Source organism: Mytilus edulis, chromosome 11, assembly GCF_963676685.1.
Source record: "Mytilus edulis chromosome 11, xbMytEdul2.2, whole genome shotgun sequence".
Classification (NCBI taxonomy): domain Eukaryota; kingdom Metazoa; phylum Mollusca; class Bivalvia; order Mytilida; family Mytilidae; genus Mytilus; species Mytilus edulis.
This window is the reverse complement of record NC_092354.1, coordinates 20,539,770-20,550,614: the sequence shown is the minus strand read 5'-3', so window position 1 is coordinate 20,550,614 and position 10,845 is coordinate 20,539,770. Positions and strand designations below refer to the sequence as shown.

The following is a 10,845-nucleotide window of genomic DNA, read 5'->3' as shown; positions in this document are numbered from 1 at the left end:
GTAGGCCTTCAACAAGGAGCCTTAGCTCACACGGAACGGCAAGCTATAAAGGGCCCCACAATGAATAGTATATATATAAGAAAATTCAAATTAGAAAACCAACGTTCTAATCTCTATATAAAAAGCGAGAAACGAAAAACACCGCTGAACCACATCAATAAACGACAACCACTGAACAACAGGCTCTTTAGACAGGGGCGTACAAATGCAGCGGGTTTAAACGTTTTAACAGGCGCCAACCGTCCCCCTAACCTGATATAGTATAGTGTTTCATTACAACATACAGAGACACACTTGGTATCATTTATTATTTGTTTTTTTTTAACCAACAGGTTTTGGTGATTGTCTCTTATAATACCACAATGGTTGATTGGCTCCCTCTGATAAAGTGTAATAGCCATCACCATGTACGTCCCAACACACGGACTCTCCCTGTCTTTCGTTGTGGTACGGTAGCACCTGAGGGTGGTGAGTAATATGGGCTGCGTAATTACGGTCAGGCACGGACCAGTAGTTCACACGTCCATAGGTTTTCAGTAAAATCTGGAAGAAATATTGAAAATTATCTTGAGGTACAAAGGTTAATGAAACAGCAGTCCAGCGATTAATAAAAACAACCAACACTTTAAAGGGAATGTAGTCTTAAGAAACGGACATGAGTGAAATTGTCTCATTGACATTCATACAACATCCTGCCCGCCGTGCATCCCCGGATCGATGGCCGATGATGTTGGTTTTTTTCCTTTCGAAAATACGTTTAAGAATAGTCTAAAAAGAATTAAATCAGCCTCAAATATAAAAGTATGAGTGTTCATGGTATGTATTGACTGCTTCGCTCTACCCAAACTCCGAAACAGCGGTTACGTCCTCTTTACTACGCTACGTTGACTTTAGCTAGTTTAGCGAAGCAACGTCACCACTGTTTCGGAGTTTGCGCTCTACCCTCATTTAAGGTAATATGTGTGCATGTGGTAGAAGGAATTAGTATTGGAAATGTGGTATTTTTATATATTGATTGAAATAAAATGGAAGTACTTTAAGAGTGTGCGTTATACACCCATGCTTTAAAAACAAATTAATTTCTTGTTGAAAATTAAAACAATTATAAATAGAAACGACTCTTGGTGTGTGATTTTTTCGAGGTGTGTAAGATTGTCAGAAGTTATAAAATACAGATAATGCATTTTTGTAAACATTGTAACAATAATTGTTTAGCAAAGCAAATCGTGCAAATTGCACAGTAACATAGCAAATAAACACGTAAGCGGTATTCAATAATTGATATTTCAATATTTAATTTCTCTGTGCAAAATGTATGCATAATAAAACGAACATGAATTAGTGACAGTTGATATGAACTGAAATACAAATACATGTAGTTAATTTTCCGGCATCAGATGTCTTATCCAAGACGAGAAAAGACTGTAATTCTTTAATTCATTTAAGGCAATAGCTGTTGCTGTATCTCAGCCGCATTATAATGCAACCAATCAGAATCTATGTATATATATATACGTGATAAGTAATTTATTCAAGATTGCATGTATTTCGACTGAAAGTAATAGCTCCGCACCGTGATGCGCAGCAAAATGCAAATGGGAAGCTATCCCAGTATAAGCAGTAAATTGGAAACTTTTTACAAGAACTATATCTTCGTATTTAGATCGATAAAATAATGTTCAATCGCATACTTAATTCTTCGATAAAAATAAGAATGTTACAAAAAAATAGCGAAAATAAAATCTCGCAAACAAAATGTTGTTATAAATCGCAAAATTTAATAGACCAGGTTTGTCTTTTCGTCGGGGTTTTTCAGGGGTTTTTCAGTTAAGTTGTTTTCCAGTCTTTTCGACATTTCCATGTTTTACTCACTTCGTTGCCTGCTGGAGAGATGTCTCCGCCTACTGGGTCATGCGCGTTTGTTGTTATAGACAGGTAAACTCCGTCGTTCACATATACATGATGATGGGCTCCCCATGCACTCTTTGGTAAATGTACAAATTTAGCGTGGTGGCCTGCGCTAACTTTGGAAACAACATAAACTTCTCCGTTGGGGTCTACCATGACAGTCTCACAATCATGCTGGTCCCAGCTAAAAGTAGAATTGAGGAGTAAAAGTGTTACGGTATTTCAAAGGATATGCATTTTAAATGAAAATGTCATTCTACCCAAAATGCATACGGGAATGGAATGCCTTAAATTTTTCCACTACCAGTGCAACGAGTCTTGAATGCTTCAAGACTCGGCTTACAAAATAGACAAAAACACTGTTAAAGAGCACTTGCATATAGGATTTTAACTTTCACAAAACTGTATATAACTCAATTTCCTTTGGACTTCATGCGCAACATACAGTGGCAGAATAATAAGACAGTTGATAGCGACCGCTAAAGTGGAAGAAGAATATGTAGAAAGCGAACACAACATGCATGGTCACTTTTTTCGACCATATTTTATGATTCTCATGTGTCGCCCCAACTCGCCCATTGACATTTTGGTTGAAAAGTAAAATTATAGTATTTGAAAAACATATTTCAGTCATAACAAGTGTGGGCGAGGGTTGGAGTAAGTGAACCACTTTTAATTTTTACAGGTAACAGTCATAAATTATGCGAAATTATGGCCAAAAATTCCTAATTGCCGTGGCACGTAGTGTAACGGAAATTAATTTTTTGGGCTGGAAAAATTATTGTGTTAAATGATAGGTGTATATATGATCATTTCTAGCCCTGCTTTACTTGAGTTAGCATAATTTTTTTCAATATTTAGGTTAAAAAACGTTTAAGATATTTTTTTATATAGGTTTGTTCAAATTGGCATTAAAATTAACATGTTTTGTTAAATAAGGTGGTATGGCCATACAAACATAATCGGATTTGTTTATTCAGACTAATTTCTGTCTTCAAATTATTTTCATATAGCCGCAGTCTTTTGACTGATAGGATATTTTATTTTTTGCATTTAAATGCATTTTTTTAATGTCTTTTGAACATTCTTATATCGAGAGCGGTCCAACACTTGGGGTTTCGCCTGGCATTGACAAAAGGACACAGGTTTCTAAAAGTAGTTTTCCCTGGTCGGCCACGAAACAATTAGTATAAGTAGAAGTTATTAGACGTCATTATAATTGCCACAATTTTTAATGTGTATTGATGTGACATGTTTGTACATATTTATTGAATAAAATCGGCAGTTCAGAAATATACAAGCTGCAAGCTATTCGACAAACATACTAAGTTGACTATTGGTTACGTACATAATATAGAGAGAGACTTAAGGTTTGAACGAAATTCAACTATATTCATTATATAACAAATACGATCAGTAATGACGCTATTGGTTAAGCTAATTGGACAAGTCATATTTTTCATCAACTTGTCAGGGTAAAACAATCCTATTTATATAAGCAAAATTATAATTTTGTGAGCTGTAACTGAAACAATTGAACATGTAAGCAAGTCATGTGTTTTCATCAAATTTTCGTATTATCGCAGTTGAAATATGTCAGATTTATAAGGACCCAAATATGATTAAGTGTATATAGTTAAAACATTAAACTCCTTCTCGATTCATCAAAATTCACAAAAAAAGAAATATAAGATATCTTCATATACTAGTGCGCTGACATGGTTATTTTTCAGAAACCGATGCAGGACTTTGAAAAAATGGGGTAGGAGTTCACACTTAGCAATTTTATAGGCATGGAACACTCAAAAGTTATATACATCAACAAAAAATGCATCTCCAAAATAGCGGTCCAAACTAGAAGTGGAACAAGTCAAACATAAATATGCATCAGTTCAGTGGCGGGTCTAGGGGGAGGGTTCCGGGGGTTGGAAACCCCCCTTTTTTGGACGATCAATGCAATTGAATGGGGACATATAGTTGGAACCCCCCTTTGTCCTGGGTTGGGACCCCCCCCCCCCTTTTTTCAAATGGCTGGATCCGCCACTGCAGTTATATATGAAGCTTCATTAGGTTACCGGACCCCAGCACCCCCTAAATCAGCCTCTGGTTTAATATTTACCTGAACTGAAGAGTAGAATCAATGCTGACATGCATATCACCATTGAGATAGTCTGGTTCCCGGATTCTGTAGATAGTGTTTGCATCGCCACCAGCATTTCCGCCTGTATCAGCAATATAAACACAATTTCCGGAACCACCCGCACACGGTCCGCATGCTATATCTTCCCAATCTGTACTGTGGGCGCCATCTATCCATATCAAAGCCTTTCTCTGACCATTAGAGCCACTGAAAATAGGATTGGGAGATTAAATTCAACAAAAGATCAATAAACCTCGCTTAAAAATACCATTGAAAGATCAAACTGATAAAATGTTGCATACACTTCGATTTAAAATAACATTGAAAATTCATGGTATGGGTACAGAGATATAAGTCTAAAATAAAAAAAAGACATGCAGTTTATTGTTAGTTTACGCGTTTAATATGCTAGATCATATTATGTTCTACTTATTGCCAATTAATGATCACTGGTTTGTGACCTCAAATACGTTGTTGACAGGTCTTTGTAAAAAATGATAGATTTTTATCATGAACACATACAACTAGTGGTGTCATATATAAAAAAAAAATTAATTATGATTTAAAATCTTTAAATTAGGATGAAATTTTTGCTGCAACTTGAGGAATTTTAGTAATGACTAAAACGGGAGACAAATCAGCACACAAGCGAAAATACATGCAAGTCTATTCGTACAGTATCTTGTCTGTTCTTCCACCGTATTCCGTTTTTTTTGTTTCGTGGCCTTTGCATATTCAGTTTCTTTCCGTTGTTGACTGATTAAAGCTTATCATGACCCTGTCTTTGCATATATATAACATTTTAAAAAAAAAGATTATGGGCATAAACCTGGTATCCAAATCCGAATTCCTGAAAAGTTTGAAAATGTGGGGAATTCAAGACTGGATCAGATTCTTACGGCGCAGTAGCTTTAACGTGGGAATCGGATTCAGTTTTAGCCTATCCAACGTTACTTGTACAAACGTCTTATTAATTGCTCCTTGGTATTCGAATCCCTCCGAGGGTTCCAATAGGAATACCCAGTGTTGAGAATGGAATTTTTTAAAGAGAATAAATCTTTTACTCCATGTCATATATTCTGTGTGTGTCGCCCGAATCTGGCTGTGGTTTAACATCTTTAATATATAATTATATTTATATGTGATTATCAAAATTATTCTGTCAATTATCTTAATCATTGTTATCGTTGAAATTACTTTGCTCTTCATTGGCCTTTTCATTGGAATGAAATATCTGTCTTACTTAATATTTAATAAAAATGTCATTGAATTATTATTTAAAAATGTTTTACTCTATGGCATATATTCTGTGTGTGTCTCCTGAATCGTTGTGAGTATACAGCATATTAGGATGTTGTCTGCTGGCACACAAACCGGAAGCCTCGTGTATGTAATGGCTGGTAACTGTTCCCTTCTGAACTGCATTGGCAAATGTTGCTGTCGACAAAAGAAAATTCGGTATGGTGATGCTTTTAAATACACATACATCATTATCCGATGTATAAAAATACTAAAACGAACTCGTAAGCTAACCGATCCTTTGGATAAACCAATGGTCAATGGTTAGTATAGTATTAAAACTACAAATCCTTCTGAATGTGCATGTCCAAAGTCAGGAGTCTGTAGTTTAGTATTTTAGTGGTTGGTTGATATTTGTAATATTTGTTTTCCGTTTATTATTTTGTCATAAATTAGTCCGTTGTTGTTCTTTTTTTGTTTTTTTTTAGTTTGAATACTTTATATTTTGTCGTTGATAGCTTGCTAGGAGGTATGAGTTTGCTTACTGTTGAAGGCCGTACGTTGACCTAAATATGTCATTTTTGTCTTTGTTAGATAGTTATCTCATTGGTAATTATACAAGTCCAACGACTTTTTATTTTATATAAAACAAATAAGTTGTGTATTTCGATTTTTTTTTACACGTGGTTTTGTATCCTCTATATGGTTTTATCGTCCTTCCCTTCGCCTATATCACCCTGCTCTGTTGCTCTGTAATCCATGTATCAAGACTTCAAAACGAGACCAGGCATTATCAGCGACGTCACAATGTGAGAGGAGAAGTTATCAGCGACGTCACAATGCGAGAGGAGACGTTATCAAGCTTGCTTTTGTCGAGCGTAAAACTGTCTTAGGGAGAAAGAAACGACCAGTAATAGAACGATAAAAAGATAATCGGGTTTTCTTCGAATAGATATCGTAAAATATCAGCCGCTCGACACAGAGTGAAACTTTTTAGCTCGTTCAATACGTTCACATTGTGGCTCGCGGCTGATATTTTACGATATCAATGTGTAGAAAAACCCGATAATCTATACGTATATTTTACGGGTGTCTTTACTTTAAAAAAAAAGGTATAAAAACCAAATCTATTGATATTAAGATTTTTTTTAAAAATTTTATGGGAAGTTGAACTTTAGTTTTTATAGAATGATGTGTGTGTATGGTATGGGTTTTTTTTAGGTTTTGGTTGCCTGATTGTTACAGTCTTTTGCTTAACATCAAGTTGCAAATATCCCGTGCACTTTTAGGACAACAGCAAATTGACAATAAATGCAATAGGTATACCCTGTAATGTAGGGATGAAGGGCGTGACACTTATATTGCAAAGCATAGGACTTAACGTCCCGATTCTGATCGGACGTGTCTGCGTATTTTCACATCCCGCACAGTCAAAAAGGACGTCTCACGTTGGCAAGGGTTTTACTGCCCGTCGTAACCGAAATACCACATTTCTATTCCCCAAGTCATTCTTTGATAGACATGTTTGAACGTTTGATTCGACTGCAAGTAGATACTGTGGATTCATTATTATTAGTTGTTGGATACCAATTTTCGTGGATTTCGTAGGTACACGTAAACCACGAAATTCGGAATATTCAACGAATGACAAATTTTCTAAAGGCTTGTATGCAGACCTCAGCAAAACCACGAAATTTAATATCCGATGGCCGCGAACGCACAATTTATTTCTTTATCTACGAAAATTGGAATCTTAGAAAATAAACAAAACAACAGCAAATAAAAAACAGAAAATGCATTGCCTTACCACCGTGTACAGTAAATGTTGACAACAAAAGTACAGAAAGACTAAACAGTAAAACTGCCATGTTGGAAATTGTTCTATGTCCCTCTTCTTTAATAGTCTGAGTCTTATCTCTTTATATAAACTATATAGATGAGGGCCCTCATGGGGTTTTTGATTATGTGATTACTTGGCCGTTTTTTTAATGATTATTTGATTATTAAGCCAAATATTTCATGATTATTTGATTACCTAGGACTGTATTTTTAGTTTATGATTATTTGATTACTAAAGATAAGCAAATATTTAATGATTATGTGATTATATTGGCAAAAAAATGGTGATTATGTGATTACTAGGACCCCCCCATGAGGGGCCTCATAGATCAAGGGTTTATAAACTGTACTTCCAAAAGATAAAAACCATGTGATGAGGGTGTGAATAGGGTTCAAATGAACAGAATCAATTGCAGAAATAAATACAGAACAGAGAGAAATAAAGCAAAAAAATAAAGAACTGGGAATAATGTGATGCAAAAAGATAAAGTATTGAGAATAAAGGGGTGCCAAAATAGAAAGAAAATTAATAACAATCAGGGGTTCTAAAATATAAAAAAGAGGAATTATGGCGTTCTAAAATATAAAGGTTAGAGAATTATAGGGTAATTAAACATAAAGAATAGAGAATAATGGGCCAGACATATAAAGAATAGCGAATAAAGGAATGCCAAAATATGAAGGATAGAGCATTATGGGTTGCTAAAATATAAAGAATAGAGCATTATGGGTTGCTAAAATATGAAGAATAGAGCCTTATGGGTTGCTAAAATATGAAGAATAGAGCATTATGGGTTGCTAAAATATGAAGAATAGAGCATTATGGGTTTCTAAAATATGAAGAATAGAGCCTTATGGGTTTCTAAAATATAAAGAATAGAGCATTATGGGTTGCTAAAATATGAAGGATAGAACATTATGGGTTGCTAAAATATGAAGAATAGAGCATTATGGGTTGCTAAAATATGAAGGATAGAGCATTATGGGTTGCTAAAATATAAAGAATAGAGCATTATGGGTTGCTAAAATATGAAGAATAGAGCCTTATGGGTTGCTAAAATATGAAGAATAGAACATTATGGGTTGCTAAAATATGAAGAATAGAGAAGGATGTGCCAAAATATAATGATTTACCTAAAATACCTAAAAGTTTAAAGAATACAGGGAAATAGCGCAAAAAGAAGAATAAAGAATAATGGGGTTCTAAAATATATAAAGAATTAAACCTTTTATGAATAATGTGCTACAAATATAAAGAATACAGAAAAATGACCTAAAATTATATAGTTCAGATATGACGCACCCAACATCTAGACCCTCATGTGATAAGGTCATCAGTTTCTTGATGTGATAAACTAGGTACATATTTAGTTGTCTATACTGGTAATACTTTGTTTAATTAAATGACCTTTTAATCGTTGTGTAATGTACAATTCACTATGGCTCATAAAGTATTTTAATGTAAGGGTATTCAACTCATATGAGGGTCTAGAATGGGCTTACAGGGTAGAGAAAAATGTAGAAAAAGAGAAGAACAAGGTGGCCACAAAAATAAATATTCGAGAAAGAATAGGGAAAAAAATAAAAAAATAGAGATAAATGGGTTGTTTAATTATAAAGGTGAGAATGAATAAAGGAAATTTTCTGTAGCGGATCCAGGAATTTTCATTAGAGGAGGGCCACTGACTGCCTAAGAGGGGGCCCGCTCCAGTCATGCGTCCATGATTCCCTATACATAATCAACCAAATTATTCCCTCAAAAAGGGCAGGGGCTGAAAACCCCTATTAATCCGCCTCTGATTGTAAAGAATTAAGCATAAAAATGAAGGATCCCTTTTCTAACCTATCTCTCTGTCATGATGAAGAAATGATAATGTTTCAATACTAGGTACAAGTATAGTTATTGGTCCGAGATCACAATTAATACGTAGTGCATTTCTTTTAGAACATAAATGAAAATTAAAAAAATTCCCACCTGCGCTTTCTCAAAGAAATGTTTAGTGTGTTGTACTACTTTTGGGACAAATTATATCAAAATTATAGAAAACTTCATCGGCTCTAACTCAAAATATGGACAATTTTATGTTTAGGGCGTCTTGAAATCTTTTGACAGCTTCCGAAGTGCTAATTTTCAACCTTTTTCAGCTGGACCAAATCACTACTTTCCTTTAAAATTCTGAACCCAACTTTTTTTACAGTGTAATTTCACCCCCCTACTTACAATTGAGGCATAAAAAAATGGAGAAATACATTTGGCAAATATTGGGAAGTAACCCACTAGGACTATATCAAGGGACGCGATACATCTATATTCAAAAACGTTATTCGTGTTTATTTCATGTTACCCTTTCTCGACTGGATGTCGGATATAGGGATTAAAAGTAGAATCTGAAAAAAAGAAGAAAAGTTTGAAGTAGGAAAAATGCGTAGAAGCGGGATCAATTGGAAAATAAACACCAAGTGTCACCCACACTCCTTCTTCTTAATGACCAGTCATTGAAAATGTTAAATTCAACGTCTATATCTTAAGGTGGTACCCAACACTTTCACTAAAATTAATTCGGCTCGTTTAATTTTCCTAAAATTTTAACAAAGTATTTACTTTGACCCTTTTACAAAAATATAAAAAATTAAAATAATTTAAACCAAGCGTTTTATCAGAAAAATTACACTGGTTGTTAGCAGTTTGACAAACACTAATTTTGATCACTGAGAAGCTTTATATATTGCCTTCACAACGCAACGTAACTACAACGTTTAGCTGACTTTACAGAGTTATCTCCCTGTAGTGTTAGGTACCACCTTAAGGAGGGCCCTCATGGGGTTTTTGATTATGTGATTACTTGGCCGTTTTTTTAATGATTATTTGATTATTAAGCCAAATATTTCATGATTATTTGATTACCTAGGACTGTATTTTTAGTTTATGATTATTTGATTACTAAAGATAAGCAAATATTTAATGATTATGTGATTATATTGGCAAAAAAATGGTGATTATGTGATTACTAGGACCCCCCCATGAGGGGCCTCCAAAATGAAGGCCAAGTTCAATAATGACGATTTTGAATTACCGTTAAGGAGTTATGGTTCTTGACAGATTTGAAAAATGGCGTTTAAATTCCAGTCGTGTCCGTGCATTTGCACATGAACTGATCTGAACTGTTCAACCAAGGCTTCCCAAATTTTAATATGTTGTTACTGATGACAAAATGGAGGTCAAGTATAATAATGACGATTTTAACTTTTAACTTTCATGAGTTGTGGTTCTTGAAAGATTGAAAAATGGTGTTTCCATTCGTGCCGTGCAATTACTTGTGAAATGTTCCACCAAAGCTTTTCAAATTTTAATATGTTGTTACTGATGACAAAATGGAGGTCAAGTTCAATAATGACGATTTCGACTTTTACCATTCAGGAGTTATTGTTCTTGAAAGATTGAAAAATGGCGTTTTCAGTCGTGTCCGTGCATGTACTCGTGAACTGTTCCACCACAGCTTTTCAAATTTTGATATGTTGTTACTGATGACAAAATGGAGGTCAAGTTCAACAATGTTGATTTTGACTTTTAACGTTTAGGAATTATGGTTCTTGAAAGATTGAAAAATGGCGTTTCCATTCATGTTGTTGCATTTACTCATGAACCAAAGCTCTTCAAATTTTAATATGTTGGTACTGATGACAAAATCGAGGTCAAATTTGATATTGACGATTTTCAC

At 34.5% G+C, this 10,845-nt stretch overlaps 1 protein-coding gene across 1 annotated transcript; it reads right to left on the bottom strand.

The window, feature by feature from the left end:
* Nucleotides 1-289: 289 nt before the first annotated feature.
* Nucleotides 290-7,178, bottom strand: LOC139495300 (uncharacterized). Its single transcript, XM_071283607.1, has 5 exons — nt 7,095-7,178; nt 5,341-5,485; nt 4,028-4,255; nt 1,873-2,092; nt 290-543 (listed from the first exon to the last, which is right to left on the bottom strand). The coding sequence occupies exons 1-5, from the start codon at nt 7,153-7,155 to the stop codon at nt 322-324; spliced, it is 876 nt and encodes a 291-aa protein (XP_071139708.1). The 5' UTR covers nt 7,156-7,178; the 3' UTR covers nt 290-321.
* Nucleotides 7,179-10,845: the final 3,667 nt, after the last annotated feature.

Excerpts from the sequence above, each read along its gene's own strand:
- LOC139495300 (XM_071283607.1), bottom strand. The coding sequence starts at position 7,155 with ATGGCAGTTTTACTGTTTAGTCTTTCTGTACTTTTGTTGTCAACATTT. Across the intron at positions 5,486-7,094 it reads AACATTTACTGTACACGGTG|CAACATTTGCCAATGCAGTT; the intron begins GTAAGGCAATGC and ends TTTTGTCGACAG. Across the intron at positions 4,256-5,340 it reads CACAGAATATATGCCATAGA|TGGCTCTAATGGTCAGAGAA; the intron begins GTAAAACATTTT and ends TCCTATTTTCAG.